At 42.7% G+C, this 21,587-nt stretch overlaps 2 protein-coding genes and 1 pseudogene across 2 annotated transcripts; 1 reads left to right on the plus strand and 2 right to left on the minus strand.

Moving 5' to 3' along the window:
* Window positions 1–2,631, minus strand: LOC129819963 (protein rapunzel-like). The gene is made up of 2 exons (XM_055876707.1): window positions 2,525–2,631; window positions 1–1,501 (listed from the first exon to the last, which is right to left on the minus strand). Exon 2 carries the CDS (start codon window positions 1,481–1,483, stop codon window positions 785–787), a length of 699 nt encoding a protein of 232 aa, XP_055732682.1. The 5' UTR covers window positions 1,484–1,501; window positions 2,525–2,631; the 3' UTR covers window positions 1–784.
* Window positions 2,632–7,469: 4,838 nt separating this feature from the next.
* On the plus strand, window positions 7,470–8,695 carry LOC129819966 (uncharacterized; annotated as a pseudogene).
* A 4,383-nt stretch (window positions 8,696–13,078) lies between these two features.
* LOC129819961 (proline-rich protein PRCC-like) lies at window positions 13,079–17,455 on the minus strand. The gene is made up of 7 exons (XM_055876703.1): window positions 16,404–17,455; window positions 16,230–16,277; window positions 15,287–15,766; window positions 14,739–14,837; window positions 14,353–14,499; window positions 14,003–14,068; window positions 13,079–13,855 (listed from the first exon to the last, which is right to left on the minus strand). Exons 1-7 carry the CDS (start codon window positions 16,719–16,721, stop codon window positions 13,769–13,771), a joined length of 1,245 nt encoding a protein of 414 aa, XP_055732678.1. The 5' UTR covers window positions 16,722–17,455; the 3' UTR covers window positions 13,079–13,768.
* Between the last annotated feature and the right edge of the window lie 4,132 nt (window positions 17,456–21,587).

Below are 21,587 nucleotides of genomic sequence, written 5' to 3' on the forward strand. Positions count from 1 at the left end.
TTTGGATCATCATTTAGACTTGTTTATTGAAGACAGTGTATAAAACATTAACGGACAGTCAGAGAATGTATTGACAGGTAGGCTAATATAAGGCAGCTGTATGAACACAAGTTCAAATTAGGAAATATTGCCACAACAACAGAGTTCAGTTGACCCAAATAAATGACAATACATTTGAATGCTTTTACTGTGAATTTAGTTTCCCATCTATTCATAATACATGATTTCCTTGCTTTACTTGGTCCACTTGAATGAGTCTGGTTGCTGAGAAAGTGGGAACGAACCTCTTCTCCACAGTTTTAACCACCAAACTCCACTTCTCACCCACCTAACCTCCCTTCAAATTGTTGGCCGTGTCAAGAATCAACCCCTAGCCCCTACCCCTTGGCACTGGGGTAGCCCCTACCCCTTGGCACTGATTCTGTTGATCAGAATAAATTGGACAGGTCTAAGAAATGTTTGGCAAAACATTCCACCTTGCCTCTCAGAGCAAGGTGGAGCTACAGCCATATTGCTTGTACCTATCCAGTTCTAAAAAGGAGTTAGAGCAGGGGTGGTCAGACTTTTTACTGAATAGCTACTGGGTCTGCAGGCTTTTATTCCATCCCTGCTCTAACATACCTGGTTTAGCTAATTAGGCCAATGATCAGCAGTTGATTAGTAGAATCGGATATATTAGAGCAGGGTAGGAACACCCAGGAATACTACACACCCAGTAGCACTCAAGGACTGGGAGTAAGGGTAATTTCTGGACAGGTTCCCCGCCTCTCCCCTTCCCCAAGCTTTAGGGAAGACTCCTCTCCTCCTCCTCTTTGCACTGACTCAAAACCTCCTGCATCTTGGCTTGGATGTCCTCCACACGCTTGGTCCACTTCTCTCGCACCTCGTCCTCGTCGTCCTCTGTCACCGCTGTGTAGGCCATGAGGGCGATCAGGCCGATGTGGAACAGGTGTCCCACCTGGGAGCACCAGTGCTCCATGACCCTGCGGTTTCCGTTGCAGTGCTCCAGGTACACCTTCAGCAGGGGCCTTCCGAACACCGACCCGGTGCCCATTACGCCACGGTAGTACACGTCCAGGCTCAGGTCGCTCTTGTCCCTCTCATAGACCCACTCGAAGTTGGCCATGTGGCGCCGCGCTCCCTCTGGGTCCTTCCTCACCAGCGCCACCATGGAGCTGAAGGCGGCATACTGGTGCTTGATGTACTCCTCGTACTTACCAAATGTCTCATTGACCTCGTCCACACGGATCTGCCGCAGGCACTGGCGGTTCTTCGCAGAGATGCTCTCCAGCTTGCCGTGCACCACCTGGAAGTCCTTGTCCAGGGCGTGCGCCTCATCGCCCACCAGGCCTATGCGCACCACCCCCACCAGGGAGGAGACAATGCCGAAGAGGGGGTTGATGGACGAGGCGAAAGAGGATACCTTCTCCACGCAGCCCAGCACCTTGACCGCTGTCTTTCTGATCTGCCCGGCGTCAGCCATCGCTGTGAGCTTCTTACTCTGACAAACAGTGAGCAAGACAGAGAAAGAGAGAGAGAGAGAGAAAAAGATAGAGAAAGAAGAAGAGAAAGGAGAGAAAGAGCAGACACTGTCAGGCTGTTGTGAGAGTAGACAATGAACTGAACTGTTTCTGTTTTTATTGTAGATGGGGGATTGACCAATGTTTCAGTAGAATTCCAATCTTATTACTTTTAATGCTGCAGGCAAAATCAGGCATCTTAGTTCTCAAGTTACATTCTACACATGCATTATGTCACTGTGTGTCTTTTAGCTTCAGGTATCAAGTTACAGTCGTAATACTCCTGAGTGACACCACTCATAAAGCCCCTAGTTGTGTAGTAAGCAACAAGTCTATAGGCCAGGGCAACAAGTCACTAATTACTTAGGTTTAGAAGCCAAGATTAACTGTTATTTCTTATTTGAAAGAGAAAGAGAGACAATGCCATTCTAAGAGAAACATATATTTCATTATCAAACTTTTCATTTTCATATTAATGACTATGAGCGATAAGTTTTAAATCAAGTAGAGTCTTTGATTCAAATACAGGGCATAGAATGCTTCTAAATTCAAAACCCCACACAGACATCTATTTGGGTAACTGGTTTAAAGGGAGTGGCTGCTGTCCTGTGTGTGTACACCAACTGATCTGTTTGGCTGTGGCCAAACGCTCTTACTCATCATGCCCAAGCCAGCAATGAAGAAAAAAAATCAGGAAGACCAGTGGGTGTCTACAGGGTACGTTAAGTATGATCATTGACCTCCTATTACAGTGCAAGTTTTCTAAAGATTAACAAAATGATGAAGACACATGCCAATCTTCATCAATTCAGAGATCCTTTTGCCATTAGTAAATCACATTCATTTTGGTCTAACTAAATTCATTTCCTGTATCTCCAACCACAAACATGTATCATGAACCACTGATTTCCCTTTTGAATTAAATATATCTAAACAGAGTTCCTTTTCAGATAACCCCCCAAAAGATAATATAAAGCCATTGAGGCTGCATTTCTTATTTTTACCTGAGTTCAAGCTATTGTTATGCTTCTCTTCACACAAGCTGTCAGTATTTCCAAGCCACCATTTTCCAGGAGTCCCACAGTCTTGAGAAGCCCAGCCTACTTTCTGTCCTATAAGGACAGAGGAATGAGGAAACATGACTCTTATCCGGGCTGTGCTGATTGGATGGAGGGGAAAATGCAGCTGACTGCTTTATGGTTGTAACCCAAACAGAGGACAGGCAGGGTGTCTATTGTTTTAGGTATATCAAATACATCCACACCTTCAGTAGCAATAATTGTTTTATAGTGTTGTAGGGAATGTAGGGATATGGGTAGGGGGAATCCATCAGAATATAATATATCTATGTTCATCAATTTGCATGGTAATTCTTTATTTTCTGCTTTCACAGTACTCAACCAACACACCACAACTTTCTATCTCTCTCTCTCTCACACACTCACACACCAGTAGAGTAAAGTACTTAAGTAAAAATAATTTCAAGTCCTACATAAGTATTTTTTTTTTAATATCTGTTCTTTATTTTTGACAACTTTTACTACTACTCCACAACATTCCTAAAGAACAGAATGCACTTTTTGCTCCATACATTTTCCCTGACAACCAAAAGTACTGGTTACATTTTAAATGCTTAACAGGACAGGAAAATGGTCAAATTCACACACTTATCAAGAGAACATCCCTCGTCATCCCTACTGCCTATGGTCTGGTGGACTCACTAGACACAAATGCTTCGTTTGTAAATGATGTCTGAGTGTTGGAGTTGCTACTTATGTCACGTTCTGACCATAGTTCTTTTGTGTTTTCTTTGTTTTAGTGTTGGTCAGGACGTGAGCTGAGTGGGCATTCTATGTTGTGTGTCTAGTTTTCCCGTTTCTATGTTTGGCCTGATATGGTTCTCAATCAGAGGCAGGTGTTAGTCATTGTCTCTGATTGGGAACCATATTTAGGTAGCCTGTTTTGTGTTGGGTTTTGTGGGTGGTTGTCTTCTGTCTTCGTGTGTCTGCACCAGACAGAACTGTTTCGTTTTTTTCACAGTTGTTGTTTTGTATTTTTGTAGTGTTCACGTTTATTGTCTTTATTAAACATGACATTGTCTTTAATAAACACTAACCACGCTGCATTTTGGTCCTCTCCTTTGTCCACAGAAGAAAGCCGATACAACTTAAGTATATTTAAAACCAAATACTCTTAGAATTTTACTCAAGTAGTATTTCACAGGGTGACTTTCACTTTTAATTAACCTGTCTAGGACTAGGGTGCCGCTAGCGGCACACCCCCCCCCACCCCCACTGAAAAGGCAGAGCCGCGAAATTCAAAAAAAATATTTTTTTTAAATATTTAACTTTCACACATTAAAGTCCAATACAGCTAATGAAAGACACAGATCTTGTGAATCCAGCCAACATGTCCGATTTTTAAAATGTTTTACAGGGAAGACACAATATGTAAAGATGTAAATCTATTAGCTAAAAACACATTAGCATAATCCACCATCTTTTATTTGTCCACCAACACCAGTAGCTATCACCAATTCGGCTAAACTAAGATATTTATAGCCCCTAACCAAGAAAAAACTCATCAGATGACAGTCTGATAACATATTTATGGTATGGGATAGGTTTTGTTAGAAAAATGTGCATATTTCAGGTAGATGGCATAGTTTACAATTGCACCCACCGTCACAAATGGACTAGAATAATTACAATGAGCAACGTGTTTACCTAACTACTAATCATCAAACATTTCGTAAAAATACACAGCATACACTAATCGAAAGACACAGATCCTGTGAATACAGACAATATTTCAGATTTTCTAAGTGTCTTACAGCGAAAACACAATAAATCGTTATATTAGCATAGCACATGTGCAAACATTACCCCAGCATTGATTCTAGCCAAAGAGAGCGATAACGTAAACATCGCCAAAATATATTATTTTTTTCACTAACCTTCTCAGAATTCTTCAGACGACACCCCTGTAACATCACATTACAACATACATATACAGTTTGTTCGAAAATGTGCATATTTAGCCACCAAAATCATGGTTAGACAATGGGAAAAGTAGCCCAGCTGGTGAGAAAATGTCCGTGCGCCATATTAGACAGTGATCTACTCGTATACATAAATACTCATAAACGTGACTAAAAAATATAGGGTGGACAGCGATTGATAGACAATTTAATTCTTAATACAATCGCGGATTTACATTTTTTAAATTATCCTTACTTTTCAATACAGTTTGCGCCAAGCGAAGCTACGTCAAAAAAGATGGCGTCCTAAGCCACTAACATTTTTCGACAGAAACACGATTTATCATAATAAAAATTTCCTACTTTGAGCTGTTCTTCCATCAGTATCTTGGGCAAAGGATCCTTTCTTGGGTCTAATCGTCTTTTGGTGGAAAGCTGTCCTCTTGCCATGTGGAAATGCCAACTGCGTTCGGGATGAACTGGAAGCGTGCCCAGAGATTCACAGCGTCTCAGAAATAAATGTCCCAAAATCGCACTAAACGGATATAAATTGCTATAAAACGCTTTAAATTAACTACCTTATGATGTTTTTAACTCCTATAACGAGTAGAAACATGACCTGAGAAAGATTACTCCCTACACTAATGCTTGGAACAAGTGCAGGTCGATGTCCTCCACGCGCATGACGCAGCTGGAAAAGAGTTCCTACCTACAGGGTTTTTTAATTTATAGTGCCTGTGATTGCGCAATCGACCCCATTCAAATCGTCATCACGTAAAGGCATCCAGGGGAAGACGTAAGCAGTGTCCGTATACTCATAGGAATAACATTGGCCTTAAAACTGACTCCAGAACAGTGGCCAAAATTTCTGAAATCTGACTCCATGTCAGGGAAATTGCTGTAGAATGGGTTCTGTTCCACTTAGAGACAAAATTTCAACTCCTATAGAAACTATAGACTGTTTTCTATCCAATAATAATAATAATATGCATATTGTACGATCAAGAATTTTGTAGGAAGCCGTTTCAAAAATTACACGATTACCATAAATAGTGACAACAGCGCCCCCAGCCTTAACAGGTTTAAGTCATTTTTTATTAAGATATCTTTACTTTGACTCAAGTACTGTATGACAGTTGGATACTTTTCCCACCGCTGAGACACACACACATACACACACACACACACAGACACACACACAGACACACACGGACACACACACACACACACACACAGACATACACACACACACAGACACACACACGGACACACACACACACACACACACACACACACACACACACACACACACACACACAGACACACACTGACACACACACACACACACAGACACACAGGACACTGCCGGTACACTCCCAGTGTCCTGTCCTATATTAGGAATAGAGAGAAGATGGGTCCTAAAACAAGCAGCCCTATGAGATCACAGGTTGGAAATACATTGTAAACCTTTATTACTCACTTTGCATGAAATGTATCTTATACCTGTGTAACTCTTATTACACTAGTAACAACAAAATATTGATATGCTACATTGTACTTCAGTTATTGAATTAGAATTGTACAGAAATGAAATTAAGCTGTTTTGAGAAACCGGGAACGTTACTCCTTAAACATGTGTAATTACAAAAACTGCTCAATCCATTAGTATGCCATTACAACGCAATCACTAAGTTAGTATGCAACAACACTGTAGTAATTACACTGTTACTACATAGGTATAAGAAAAGGTGCATGTCACCACTTTTTAACCTCATATTCATTATCCATTATCTCCAGCACCATACCAGTGACTACATTTGTTCTCTAGTAAAAACAATAAGATCGAAAAGTGTTACAGTTGAAAACATAAAGATACATAATTGGCCTTCTTCATAAAGGCTCATCAATGCTTATAACAACATACCTGTCTGCTTGCCCCCTTTTCTAATTTTCTCATCTATATTGATATATATTCATTGTACAATTATAGCAAACAATGTCTCCATTATTTTACTCTTTAATTATGAAATGATTTCTGCCACCAAGAGTTTTAATGATGTAGCATTGCCATCGTGATGTGAAAATAAACATATCTGGCAGGACATTATCATTCACATTATATATTTCTATTTGGCACTAAGGCACATTTCATATCACACAGGCACAGCAATCATACCGAAACGTGACGAGACAGTGAACGATAAACATGAACTTGCTCAACATTCAACCAAAAATATATGTAATTCCAACACTATTGTGTATTGAATTTCAAACCACTCTTAATGGTTACACAGTTGCCTGCGTAGTTATGAATGAGGTAGACTTTGATTTATCTATCTGTGTTCACTTGCGTAGGTGTGTGTGTGCATACCTTTAAGCGTGTACATGTACTGTCTGTGTTTGTGTATGTGTCTAGTGTGTGTGCATGCCTATGTGTGTGTGTGTGTGTGTGTGTGTGTGTGTGTGTGTGTGTGTGTGTGTGTGTGTGTGTGTGTGTGTGTGTGTGTGTGTGTGTGTGTGTGTGTGTGTGTGTGTGTGTGTGTGTGTGCATGCGTATGGAACAGAACATGGAAAAATATGACCTTGGTATCCTGTAATCCGAACCATCAATTTATACGTTTTAAGTTTGTTCACAGACTGTATTGAACACCAAGGAAACATTTTCCGATGAAATTGACCCCAACTCCCAACTGTTCACTGTGTTGCCTAAATCAGGTAGGCACATTCCTTCATGGGATGGGAGGTTGTTTTTCTTTTCCTGTTTATACTCATTTATTTTTACTTAAACTCTGTATGTATTTCTTACTTGTGTTTTTTGTTTGAGTGGCAGCCCACGGGTATATTTTAAATAAACTGAATATAATAATTGAAATGGATAATGCACCTGTATTGCTGCTAATCTAAAGCTAGAGCACCAAACAAAGATTCATTTGTGCTTCCTTTTCTTACCCCCAAACTCAGTCCCCATTTATATAACTAAAGAATCAGATATGGCAAGCACCAAAGGAGTCCCCAGGATGTGGAATATGTTTATCAAGCTGATTGTCCTTTTGGGGTGAGTATCTTGTTTCAAAGGTAGTCAGGGGTTGTGTCTCAATAGTCTTGAATAGTTTAAGGAGACAATGTCATTAGCACTGATCTGAAATGACTGGAGGGGACAAAGCAATATAGTAGAGGCCAATTTAAGCCTTGTGTAGTTATAAAGTAAAGGATATAAGGAGAGGACAACATCCAGGAGAATTTAGACACAACCCTTAGAGAAGGAGTGTAAGAGTGCTGTGTCAGTTGTGAGTATAATTAGCTAACTTCAGAATTAGGTATTGACCTTTGACACCAAACTAATTACCCACCAGGGCTGTTTGCTTGAGCAACAGTGCCATCCAGAGGACCGAGTACGACGACATAGTCCAGCCCCACGAGTTTGTCAACCCCTCCTGGATGGCGGGCCTCCCGGACAGCTGCCTGTTGGTCACCATGGCCATCTACAGCGGCACCTTGGCCGAGTGCCAGTCCTGTAGCCTGGCGTCGCAGCTCCAGGCCGGTGTGCGCTTCCTGGAAGTGCGTGTGTGCCATGTGCGTGGCAACCTCACCATCCACCACGGCGTGTCTTACCTGTGGGTACACTTCGGCGACGTGCTGGAGGGCGTGGCCAACTTCCTAAGTGAGTACCCCAGCGAGATGGTGCTGGTGCGGCTCAAAGAGTTCAGTGAGACCTTCGACCTCTACGGGCGGTAGTCTGCTACATCCACCTCTATGCCGACTGGGGCCTGCTGTGGAACAGTCGGCCCATGCCCACTGTGGGACAGAACAGAGGGAAGCTCATTGTCCTGCAGGACTTTAGCTGACCTGACCTCGGAATGGGCCTGGACATCGCAGACGACTGGAGGGTAAAGAGATAGTCATTTTTTTTAAACAAAATTGTTGGTAGGAAAATGTATTGAGTCTCATGTACTTGTCTCCCCAGGTCCCCACCCTCCTGCATCTGGCTGAGAAATGGCAAAGTGTGCATGAACACCTGGAAGCTGCCCCTGTGGGCAACAAGGCCCATACCTTCGTCCCCTACAGCAGCAGAGCCCAGCGAATCAACGCCCACCTGTACCTGACGGCACAGATAGGGCAAAGCAGGCGCTTCGGAATCATCACCATGGACTTCCCCGCCGCTCCCCTCCTTCAAATGATCATCAACTTCAACTGAGAGAGAGGTACCTCATCTACCAAGCCTGCTACCATACAATCAACATAGATACAATCAAATGAAAATTGCTGGGACTACATAAGAACTGGGAGTCCAGTTTGCATATTGTATGCTTGTTTTCACTATGCCTTGCCACTTAACTAAGTAGTTGTCTCTTGACGTTCCATCAAGAGCCATGAGGCTGAGAGAAATTATCATTTTTAAAGCAACATTTTCTGCTATTCTATACATTTTGTCATGAGGTGGAGAGATTTTGCCATTTTAAAGTGAATTGCCTGCAATTCTACACATTTTGCCATGATTTATGTGTTCATATGCTATCGGGAGGTTCCTCGACCTCTGGGGGGGTTGGGGTCCCCAGGACACATGCGCTGCGTGCTCGTTTCGGTAATCTGGTTGTTCTAGTGTTAATTTGCCTATTCTCCCCAGGTTAACGGGATAGACACTGTGCTAATTCCCATTTCGGTGGTGCCCATTTCAGTGGTGCCCTTTTTCAAACTGTTGAAAAAGCAAAATCAGGAAGAGGCAGTTGTGGTACAAGAGGCCGTAGTTTCAGAGGCAGCTGCAGTTTCAGAGGCAACTACTGTTCCAGAGGCAGGCGTTTGAGAGGTTATTGCAGCCACAGTTCCAGAGGCTGCCATTTCTGAGACTGCTGCACTCTAAAAATTAGGGCTTCAACAAAGGTTCTTCTAAGATCCTCAAAGTTCTTTGAAGAACCTTAGGGTTCTTGGCACTGAAAATTGTCCTCAAAAGGTTCTTCCAAGAACCCCATAGGAGGTGGTGTTTATCGAGGAATCTCCTTAGATGGGGGGGGGGGGGGGTTCTTGCAGGAACCTCTCTGCCCAACTGAAATATTTGGATTTGAATTAGAAAGGACAGCAGGTGCAGGCACTTATCTGAAACATTTAAAGATCTCAATTTAAGGTAGGGTTTGTCCATTATATGATCTAAATTTATATTGTTTTACGATGATACCATCTATGTTTTCATATTTGTGCAAATCTTTCTAAAACAGAAAATGGACACAATTCAATGGCTATCAATCAACCAACAGAAGTAAGAATATGTAGGCTATAAGAATATGTTGAAGGATAGCTGTATTGGGTGCAGTTGACTGAACTGTTCACTTTTGTGTCTGTAGGTATACAGACAAGGAGACATACAAAGGTATGTCAATTGGCATCGGTATGTTATGCAGATCACATTTACCATCCTCCTCCGTTACTTCTTCAATGAATATCCCATCGGATGTGTATGAAAACCATTTTCAAATGTTTTTTTCATTCACATTTACCACAAAAACCAAGGTATGAATACTGTTGTGTGCATGCTTTGTTAATCATCTGTATACTTACTATTTTTTGGATTCAGAAGACCATAATCCATACAACTCTGAATATTACTGCAAAATCATTCTGGCTATGGATTAGGAGAACATCAACACGCCAGATAATATACCCATTGGACTTGGGGCTTTGCTGGGTGTTCACCTAATTTTTTTATTTAAAGTCATAATAAACACTGACAACTAAAATGGTGTGTTATTGTTATGCATATTCTTATTATTCTTCTTATTAATAATAGGGGGGGGGGGGGGTTGCTAAAAAATGAACCCCAAAAGGTTCTTCAAAGGGTTCTTCGAGGATCCATTAAAAGGGGTTCTTCAAAGAATTTATAGGGGTTGCCCTACAGTTTCTATTTGAAGAAGAACCACTAAAGGATACTCCAGAAACCTTTTATTTTTTGTGTGTTCCAGAGGCTGTCGTTTCAGAGGCTGTTGCAGCTGCAGTTCCAGAGTCTGCCGTTTCAGAGGATTTAGCAGTCGCAGTTACAGAGGCTAGCATTTCAAAGGTGATTGCAGTTGCGGCTCCAAAAGTTGCCGTGCCCGAGGTGGCAGCTACAGCTCCAGAGGCTGCCCCATTGGCTGAGGCTACCCCAGTGGCTGAGGCTACCCCAGAGGTGGCTGCCACACCAGAGGCTGCCCCAGTGGCTGAGGCTACCCCAGAGGTGGCTGCCACACCAGAGGCGACTAAGGGAAGAAAAAAAAAGCAGTTCCACTCACAGAGAACCAGAAAAAAGACAGAGAACCCCACGTTTGAGCACTTAATGTCATTACTAGATGCTCACAGAACAGTTTACTCTGTTTGACTCCTGGCAATAACAGTAAATCAATTATTGGGATCTGTTTTGAAAGTGGAAGAAGTAGTTATTTAATGACAAACTCATGGTTGTACATTGTATTCTACTCTTTCATTTTGTAATTTCATTATTTCCATATGCATATGATGCATGTCACTTTCACTGCAAGTTGATATGAAGAGTAGTTACTGTGCGCAGTGCAAATGCCTGTGATGGAGCCATTAACTTGGTCTTGGTTTCCAGGTGTCGGTACCATCGACTGATTCACTTCAGTTTCTCTTTAAGCAATGTTAAGAGCTGAGATCGTACAATACGTATCAAATCGGGACAAAAATTGTCAAGAAATTAAATATTTGATTTTAACAGCACAAAACATGTAACAAAGGATAGGGTAAAACAAAATGTATTTCCCACAGCTATTCATTGATATACAGTATCGAAATACCTCCTAAGGAGCTTGACAAAGCACAGACCTTTGTAGGAGCCGAGTGCCGAAAGTAGTTAAGGAAACTGCCCCTCTGTGCTCCATTTCCCTTAATTCTCACCCTTGAAGATCTGAGTGGATTGGATATGTGTAAGCAATGAATGCACCTTTATCTATCAAATTGCTATATGGAGCTATTAGCATATTTCTTACACATACAGTATGTCTTTAGATCCAGAATTGATGTGGTCCCCGTATATATCACCATATCGAGCTACAACAAAACCAGCAGAATGTGCAGTGTACCCTTCAGAAATATGGATGACCAATTAATCACTAAATGTTGAGGCCTGGCCAGCGAAGCCATTTAAAAACCTGGTTGGCTAGCTGGGACAGTAAAATGCATAACAGATCAAATTTTACATCCACGCTACCTCTGAAGAGAAAGCAACATCCTCATAGATTTTCCACAGCTTGAGAAACAATGTAAGTTTTATTTTATTCAAATTGCACAGCTCATTACTATAATGAACAAAAAATATAAACGCAACATGTAAAGTGTTGGTCCCATGTTTCATAAGCAGAAATAAAAGATCCCAGAAATGTTCCATACGCACAAAAAGCTTCTCAAATTTGTTTACATCCCTGTTAGTGATTCCCCTTGGCCAAAACAATCCATCCACCTGACAGGTGTGGCATATCAAGAAGCTGAATAAACAGCATGATTACACAGGTGCACCTTGTGCTGGGGACAATAAAAGGCCACTTTAAAATTTGAAGGTTTGTCACACAATGCTACAGATGTCTCAAGTTGAGGGAGCGTGCAATCGGCATGCTGACTGCAGGAATGTACACCAGAACTGTTGCCAGAGAATTTAATGTTAATTTCTATAACATAAACCACCTCCAAAGTAATTTTAAAGAATGTGGCAGTACGTCCAACCGGGCCTCACAGCCGCAGACCACGTGTAACCATGCCAGCCCAGAACCTCCATATCTGAATTCTTCATCTGCGGTATTGTCTGAGACCAGCCACCCGGACAGCTGAGGAAACTGTGGGTTTGCACAAAGAATTTCTGCACAAACTGTCTCCGGGAAGCTCATCGGCGTGCTTGTTGTCCTCACCAAGGTCTTGACCTGACTGATGTTTGGCGTCGTAACCCTCTTCAGTAGACAAATGCTCACCTTCGATGGACACTGGCACTCTAGAGAAGTGTGCTCTTCATGGATTAATCCTGATTTCAAATGTACCGAGCAGATGGCAGAACGCGTGTATGACAATGTTTAGGCGAGTGGTTTGCTTACGTCAATGTTGTGAACAGAGTACCCTATGGTGGCGGTGGAGTTCTGGTACGGGCAGGCATTAGCTACAAACACAATTGCATTTTATCGATGGCAATTTGAATGCATAGAGATACCGTGACAAGATCCTGAGGCCCATTGTCGTGCCATTCTTCAGCCGCCATCACCTCATACATGATAATGCCTGGCCATGTCGCAAGGATCTGTACACAATTCCCGGAAACTGAAAATGTCCCAGATTTTTTGGCCTGCATACTCACCAGACATGTCACTCATTGAGCATGTTTGGGATGCTCTGGATCAAGGTGTATGACCGTGTTCCAGTTCCAGCAACTTCTCACAGCCATCGAAGAGGAGTGGGACAACTGTATTCCTAGTCATGTGAAATCCATAGATTAGGTCCTAAGTAATATATTTCAATTGACTGATTTCCTTATATGAACTAACTCAGTAAAATCTTTAAAATTGTTATGTTCATATTTTTGTTAAGTGTACAATTTCAATAAGTCTCTCCGTCATCACTGTATATGATCGTGTTTATTCACAGATGGACAGTAGGAGTTTCTGGCTCCTTCAAAAAGATACCAACTCTTCCCCCAAAATCCAATAGAGACATATACCAAACTGGTCAGGTTGAAGCGTCGCCACCACACGGCAATTCCACCAAGCGCACCAAATGTGTTTTCTAACATCTAAAAACCGAGGGAAAGCTTAAGGTTGGATTGACATGATTTAAGAACAGGTCACTGTCCCACCCTTGGAAACATACAAGATGAAGAAAATATCGACACCACAAGGGAAACTTTCCTCTTATTCCCAGACTATTGATCATTGGTGGTTCAAGGTGTAATATGAAAAATACCGCCACATGAAATTGCATTTAAACAGTATTTCCCAAGAAACCATAGTGTCTGTTAACCATGTGATTTCCTATGCAGCCAAGAACCAACATAATATAAAATAGTCCCACCAAAATGATGGTTTAAATCAGAAATGTTTTAAGTATCACAAATCCAGGGAGGCCAACAAATAAGGGTGAACAAAAAGGAAAGTCAGTGCTAACATCTCCAAGGATGGGTCTATGAGGTGTGTAATCCCTCCCCCACTGCAAGGGTATAGTATGACCCCCGTTGTTGAGGGAACCTTGTGGACTGTACTACTCTAATCTTCATGGGAGGGCTATGCCACCAAGCCTCCTGTTACGGTTCTTAGAAGCCGTATTTTGCCTGTGTTTGCCGGCGAGTCAGCTTGTTGTCGGCCCAGCTGTTCTTCAGCTCCAGCTCTCGCTCCTTTGCCTATAGGTGATAAGAATTAGAACAAGTTCGCTCAAACTGACACATGCTTGTAAACATCCCATATCTGGTTAAATTTAGGTATGTTGAAGTGAGGCCAATAATCATGCATGTTGATTGTTTAAAAAATTGCAATGTATATGTACTCACCTGGTGGATGAGGTATGTGATCTGGTGCTTGCGTCGCTGTTGCCCTGTGGGTTGGTCTCCCTTTTTCTATAGAGGGAAGAGGTCAAAGAGTCAGACCAAACAAGGTTGAGAAGAGATGACAAAATCCTCACCTATGCCACATGGAAAAAGTCCTGCCCCACCAACTCCACAGCTCTCGTTCCACTATTGCCTAATATTCCCATACCCCGTCATCACTACTACGATCCAGTTTCCAATTCAGCGCCTAGCCCCTAACAACCCTAGCTCCTAACAACCCTATGTTCACAGATCTGGAAGGAGTGGACAAGTGTAAGCAATATCGGGACAGCTCCTGCGCAAATCTCCCTCACCTTGCTGAAGGACTTGCGCTCCTGCTTCTCCTCAGTCATGCTCTTGGTCATCCACTGCTGGTTGCCACTCAGCTGGTCATCTCCCTTGATCTCCAGGAACTTCACCTCTTCCTTGCCCCTGTTCCTCTTCCCCTGCAGCCTCATGAACTGTAGCCAGAAAACATTATATACTCTTCTATATCTTGAAGCAGTAACCTATAATCAATGTATGAACTATGTCGACAATTAAAGATGTGATCAGGACAATATAAAACAAATCAATTTCAGTGATATACAGGATAATGTCAGACAAGCAGGACTTCCTGATTAATCAGGGGGGGGGGGGGGGGGCGTTCCTCATCAATAACAAGTCAATAAACCATTGTCAAGTCAAGAAACCTTCATACCGCTTCATCATCAAACAGGGCGGAGGAGCTAGGTTGCTCTGGCTCAGGCAACGCTGGGTCAGACTCAGGATCCTGGTAGTAAGCCTCGTTGTAGTAGCCCTATCCAACAGAAGAATGTTTTTGTTAGTCTGTATCAACGCAACATGACAGAAAAAAGTATTACGCTATCTTGATGCGTCTCAATGGATAAAAACAAGAGAGATTTTACAGTGAAATGTTGTCTGCAAGAGCAACTCATAGGGGTAAATAAGGATCCATTCTGGGCAGGGTATATCTGATGTTTGAACCTGTATATCAGCTTGGTAAGAGACTGATATATATAATTTGCTCTCTTCTAAAATAAGTTGTAGTTGGAGATTTGAGTATGTAATGCACAGCAGGTCTATTTGTATTTGGTATATTGTGGAAGTTGAGTATTATTGTAGTTTATTTTGGTGTATTGGCAACATTGTTTTATATAATACATTGCAAAGCAATACAGTTTATATTTGTCCATCCATCTAGAGAGAAATATAGCTATATCTATTAGCCCAGCATTTTCTCAGTACCTGAGGCTCTGCCGAGGGCTGTTGGTACACCCCTAGCTGTTGACCTCCCCAAGCTCCCTCTTGGTTCGCACTAAAGTCCAGAGGGGCGTCTGACTGGAAGGTACCACGCTGTATGCTTGCAGGAGCGGGTAGTAGGCCTGAGGTGGGGACAGGCTCCGGGTTCAGGTTGGGGATCACAGCGGGGAGAGGTTTGGCGCTCTCTCCCAGGGAGAAGTAGTTCTCTGGGGCCAGTTCCTCGTCACTTTCCTCAGCAGCTATCTGCCTCGCTAGCTGCAGGGCAGCCGACTTGGCTGCTGCTTTGATGGCGGAGGGGGATGCGCAAGCACTGGCGTGGCCCTGGGAGGACCCTAAAGAGGGCTTTGTGGTTTTCTTTGGCTCCGGCCGCTTGGTGAGGGTGTGAGGCACTAGGGCCCTCTGCATCTCCTTCACAACCACATTTTTGGGCTGAGGCAGGAGGGAGGAAAGGCCAGTGCCAGGGCCCTAAGAGAGAGATAGAGGTGGAAAGACAATGAGAAAGCATGTCTTCAAATCAAAGTTTTTTGTACACAGATTTACAGATGTTGTCGCAGGTGCAGCGAAATGCTTATGTTTCCTGTTCCAACCGTGCAGTAATACCTACAGTAGCAATAAAAAAGTGAAAGAAAATAAATTATAGAATACAGTATATACATAAAGTGAGTGAAACACCATGCAAACATTAAAATGACCATTGTTCATGACTATGTACATAGGGCAGCAGTCTCTAGGGTGAAGGGTAGAGTATCGGGTGGTAACTGGCTAGAACAGTGACTAAGGTTCAGGGCTGTGTAATGGGCGGAGGCCAGCTAGTGGTGACTTAGGTCAGGGGTTAGATCATGATATGTATGGTTGGAAAGGCCCATGTCCACATACAGAGAATTTGTCATTGAGAATTATCTAAAATGCAAGTGCAGTGTCAGGTTACCTGGGGCAGGGATTTCTTTCTCCTTGGTTCATCTTCATCAGAGTCAGACTGTTGACAAGACATAGAATCATGTTGAAATCTCCACTTTTAATACATTTAAAAACATGCAAACAAGATATGTAATTGAATGTTTAAAATGTAGCCAAGGTATGAGCCTGTGGTCCTGTTACTTACATCCCCTCTTTTTATCTCAGGTATAGTGATTTTGACAGGCTCTGTTCGCTTCTTCGGCTTAGGTAAATCGAAAAGCAACCCTCCTTTGAATGCTTGAGAACGGGTAACTGAGTCCTCATTGCCATCACTTGACACAGTGTTCCGTGATGATGCGTGTGTTGTCCCTTTTCTTGGTCGCACGTTTCCTAGTGCCTCTGAGGCAGATATTTTGGGGGTAGGAAGGCGTGCGAAAAGCCCCCCAGGTTTGCTCCCCGGGACGATGGAACTAGATGTTTCTGAATCACTGTCATCACTGCTAGCATACGCTACCAAAGACATTATTGATGTTTCTGCAGCAGCTTGTTCGCATAAGTAGCGGGTAAATACAGATATGGCTAACTAGCTATAGCTGCACCCACGACCCACTTTCCAAGCTCACAATAGCTAGCTACAATTGTTTGGCCAGAAAAGTATATGAGACGTATTGCATGAGAACAATTAAATTGTGGACAACCATTTAAAATTGGACCAACTTCATTGCTAGCTTTAAAATTGAATTTTAAAACAACTGGCTTGCCAAAGGCTAGCTAGCGAGGCTCAAGTCAAGTCGAGCCACACTGCAGGGTAATGTTTCAAACAAGCCGAGGATTGATTGACTCGAAGCTAACAAGGCCTCAGCAGGTCGTTTTAACAGAATTTTAATGTAAACGTTAAGCTAATTCTAGTTAACCGTTACATTTAATATTATGCAATCAATTTAGTCAATACCCCATGGTTAATTTCCTCCACCAAAATAGCTATTTCTATCCAATAACATTAGCAATTGCTAGCATTTCCTTTTTGGGTCTCTAATGCCAATCATGGATAGATGCGTGCAAAACAGAAGTGTTCAAGCTGCTACTTATTGCGCAGCTTCGACGCAAATCTACCTTCTTCTTCTTGTGGTTTTCCGGCAGACGAGACGCTTTGTTATATATTGCTGCCTTTCACAGTTTGGAAAATGCATTGCGCATTTGTTCACAAAAAAGTGAATTGCACTGCCTTCTAACCCTATATAAACATACCACTATCCCCAACACACTCCCACCACCCCCTCCCACTACATTGACCTCAACAGATCCTACACCAGTCCATCAGCCTGGGAGGCTGGAACACATTCTCTCAAAACCCCCTGTAGGTCTTCTTCGATGGAGTTTAACGGTGTTTGGCATCCAATGTTAATGGTGCATTACTGCAACCAGCTGGATGGGGTATTGAATAAGAAACAAAAACACTTTCTGGGAAATGGGGAAAATTACATTTTACAAAATAAAACACATCGACTAATAAAAAAACAAAAAACATATTTCTTCAATTACAGTCCACTCCAAAATACATCCCTACAAAGGCTCAGGGGCCTGTGACGCGGCTACATTCATCGACAGGATTTCTTGCACTGCCTCGGCTGTGAAATCACAAAGACCCCAAAAACGTTGAGGTATTCACAATGATTCCAATTTTCTTGCACCTTTTCTCCGCTTGTGCTGTACAGTTTATGACCATTGCAATAAATAATACAAAGTCCACCTTTTTAACATGTAGCATTTCACTATCCCTCGGTTGATGAGAAACCTTCACTGGTCATGGTGGCTCTACTACCATTGCTTCTTCCCCACCACACGTTCCAATTTTCTCACCGCCTCCAGAAAGGAGACACACTGGACACTCTTTACCAGGGCACTCCAAGAATTCAGGAACATGTTCACCTCCAAAGTTGCAGCATTTCCCTTCATCTGGCATACGATATTCTTCCCTTCTAAAAACACTTGACACCAAATCTTTTACATTCATGACATCGAAAGGGCTTGTGCACAAAAGCTCTTACAGGGTATCTCATGAATCCTAACTTTATATGAGAAGGGAGAGACTCTTCATCAAAGATCAGTAGCATGGATGAAGTGAACTTCTTTTCTCCATCCACCATACAGGTCAATTGACATGCACCAACCACTCCATCGATGTCTTCAGTTATATCCTCTGCCTTTATTTCTTGCACCACCCCAGAAAAAAACTGACTCCGACCAAAAACGAGTCTAGTGGTTTCCTATTTTCCAACATAGCTTTACTTCTCTTGTTTCCCTTTTTCTTCGCCACTGTAACCCACTCATTCTCACTTTCTGTACTATTTGCTTCACTCGACTAACTAGCAGTTTCAAACAAAACCTCAGTTTCCGCCATCTTCCGTCGGTCCCAGAAGACTCCGCCACACTCTTCCTGATTCTGATTCTCATGGAGCCCCACAGTGGACACAAAGACGTTTATAACTAACCCAACATAGACCAGAGCCCCCCCACCGTAGTTCTTCTGCACTAAAATCTCTGATACCCAAAAACCCCAACAACAGCATAATTCTTTCTAACCGTAAATCCTCACGTTCTGACTTTCCAGATCTTAAACTACACAAAACTCCAAACATATTACTACTCTTGGTTGCACCATTGCAATCCAACAATTATCGCAACCATTTCGATTGCTGCCCGCTGCTGCCATGAGCCCTTCTTCTTCTTCTTCATGGTATTATGGTGGTCCGCAAACAAATGTTAGAGATGCTACCTACTGGGTGGGGGGTGAAAGCTAGGGAACATTAGCACAGAAAAAAACACAGGGAATGGGTGAAAAAAACACATTTCGTCCTCATTTCCACTCACTCCTTCAGCAATTTCCACTGTCTCTGAATAGGACACCTGCTGGACAGACAGCCCTGATTCTTGCTACTTCGACCTCCTTCACTCTTACAGGGCACTCCTGAAACTCAGGAACATGGTTCCCACCACAATTGCAGCACTGTCTGACCACTGAGTGTAGCTCAGTGTTCAAGGATCCTGAGGACCCTGGGACTAAACACCTCCCTCTGCAACTGGATCTTGGACATCCTGATGGGCCGCCCCCCAGGTGGCGAGGGTAGGCAAAAACACATCCGCCACGCTGGCCCTCAACACAGAGCCCCTCAGGCGTGCGTGCTTAGTCCCCTCCTGTACTCCAAGTTCACCCAAGACTGCGTGGTCCCGCACGACTCCAACACCATCTTTCAATTTGCAGACGACACAACGGTGGTAGGCCTGATCACCGACGACAGCCTATAGGGAGGAGGTCAGAGACCTGGCAGTGTGGTGCCAGGACAACAACCTCTCCCTCAACGTCAGCAATACAAAGAATCTGATTGTGGACTACAGGAAACGGAGGGCCGAGCACACCCCCATTCCCATTGACAGGGCTGTAGTGGAGCGAGTTGAGTGCTTCAAGCTCCTCGATGTCCACATCACTAAGGATCTATCATGGTCCACACACACCAACACAGTCGTGAATAGGACACGACAATGCCTCTTCCCACTCAGGAGGCTGAAATGATTTGGTAAGCACCCTCAGATCCTTCAAAAGTTCTACAGCTGCACCATTGAGAGCATATTGACTGGCTGGCATCACCGCTTGGTATGGCAACAGCTTGGCATCCAACCGCATGGCGCTACAGAGGGTAGTGCATACATCTGCATTGACCCTTTTTGCACTAACTTTTATATCAGACCAAAAAAAAAGTACATTTACATCATTTTAGATTGTAAAAGGATACAAACAGTTAGATTGGACTCTGACATTAAGCTAGATTTGCTGAACTCTTGCACCCGATGGCCCAAAACAAAAAAGAACAAAAATTCTAAATACTAACCCTAAAAACAAATCTACCCATTGAATGAAAACAGCAGCTACCTATTTCCTATCAGGTCCAGTAGGTCCAGCAGGTCCAAATCTACCATTGCTATGGTGATTTGAAAAAAGGACCCATTAGTTCATGGTATCTTTAAAGTACATGGATATCCTTCAAACATGTAAGGGAAACAAACCCCCTAAACATACAAATACCAAGAGACTGATATAGATGCCTGGAGGACACTGTGGGAGTTGTTGCTTCACTTCCCAGCTGTTGAGCTTCAACTCCACCAGACACAGCATACTGTGGCAGTTGTGGTGTGTCACAAGAGGGAGGCGGTGTAGCGACTGTGGCACTGGCATCATTAGGTCTCAAAATGGTGGAAACATTGTCCATCATTTGGAATTGTGGGAGGTATGTAGTGTATCCCATGAACAGTCAATTGACCTTAGAGCACCTGTTTGTTAGCACCTGATCATTCTAGCTTTTCTGCAGTATTCTGCATAATCGGACTAACCATAGTAGTAATATTTCCATAGAATATCATAGTACTGATAATCCATATTCTGCTTTTGGCTTTCTCATCTCCTTATGTCTGGGCACATTTTCATAAAATGGCAATTGCTGGGTTTAAAACGAACATTGTTGAATGAAGTGTAAATGCTATGCTATGTTTCTGTCACAGACTGCCGCATGGGACTGTTCGAAGGGGGTAGCAGCAGCTTTTCAGCGAGCCAATCACTCAAAAGTTGTATTTTTTAGAAGTTATTTAAAAAAATTACAAATGTAATGTTGCCATCATGTTGATCCAAAGAGTGTGTTTTAAAAACCTTTACTGTCTTTACTCAGAACACCGTTATTGGTTTGAAATACTAAAATTGATTTTAATACTGCCAACAACAAAACGGTTCTCATTTCCTGTACTTTATTTGAAGCAGCAATACGATCTTAACGAATCTCCACAAATGAGTCATATGAGGAATTCAGACATTGGCAGCATGAACTCAACGCTAGTTGTTGGATTCCACCAGCCTCCTCAGATGGCAGCAGAACCCCTCTATGTCCTCAGGTATACAGCAAGAAACAACAATATGATGGATTTGACAGGTGGAGAGGTGAGGGGCTTCTTAAACAATATCATAAGGCAAATGGGACTCATTTATTTTAGGAATATAAGAGTCAAATTGTAGCTGCAGATGCCTTATTTGGTATATCAAGGAAGCTATCCTCAGGCACGACTGTGGAGGGACCCAAATCTGCTGAAAGATTTTTCTGCAAACAGGAGGCTCACACATTTGTCTGTGCGGCTCAGAACCTGTCAAATTAGGTACTTGAGATGCTATACAATGAAGTGTCAAAAGATTATATGTGAGACTAAGGCACTATAGTAAGTCTGGCATCACAGATCATGATCAAACACCCAACAGGTTTGGTTGGAGATACTTTGGTTGGTCTTGGATTTTTACTAATATCTAAAAATAAGACTGGACTCCTTTACAGCCTATTGATGGTCACACTGT

Source organism: Salvelinus fontinalis, chromosome 22 (genome assembly GCF_029448725.1).
Source record: "Salvelinus fontinalis isolate EN_2023a chromosome 22, ASM2944872v1, whole genome shotgun sequence".
Taxonomy (NCBI): Eukaryota; Metazoa; Chordata; class Actinopteri; order Salmoniformes; family Salmonidae; genus Salvelinus; species Salvelinus fontinalis.

Bases quoted from the DNA above. Each gene is read 5' to 3' on its own strand.
- LOC129819961 (XM_055876703.1), bottom strand. From the start codon at position 16,721: ATGTCTTTGGTAGCGTATGCTAGCAGTGATGACAGTGATTCAGAAACA. The intron at 14,838-15,286 runs GTACTGAGAAAA...TCTGTTGGATAG, and splicing joins AGCCCTCGGCAGAGCCTCAG to GGCTACTACAACGAGGCTTA. The intron at 13,856-14,002 runs GTGAGTACATAT...TATCACCTATAG, and splicing joins TCACATACCTCATCCACCAG to GCAAAGGAGCGAGAGCTGGA.
- LOC129819963 (XM_055876707.1), bottom strand. From the start codon at position 1,483: ATGGCTGACGCCGGGCAGATCAGAAAGACAGCGGTCAAGGTGCTGGGC.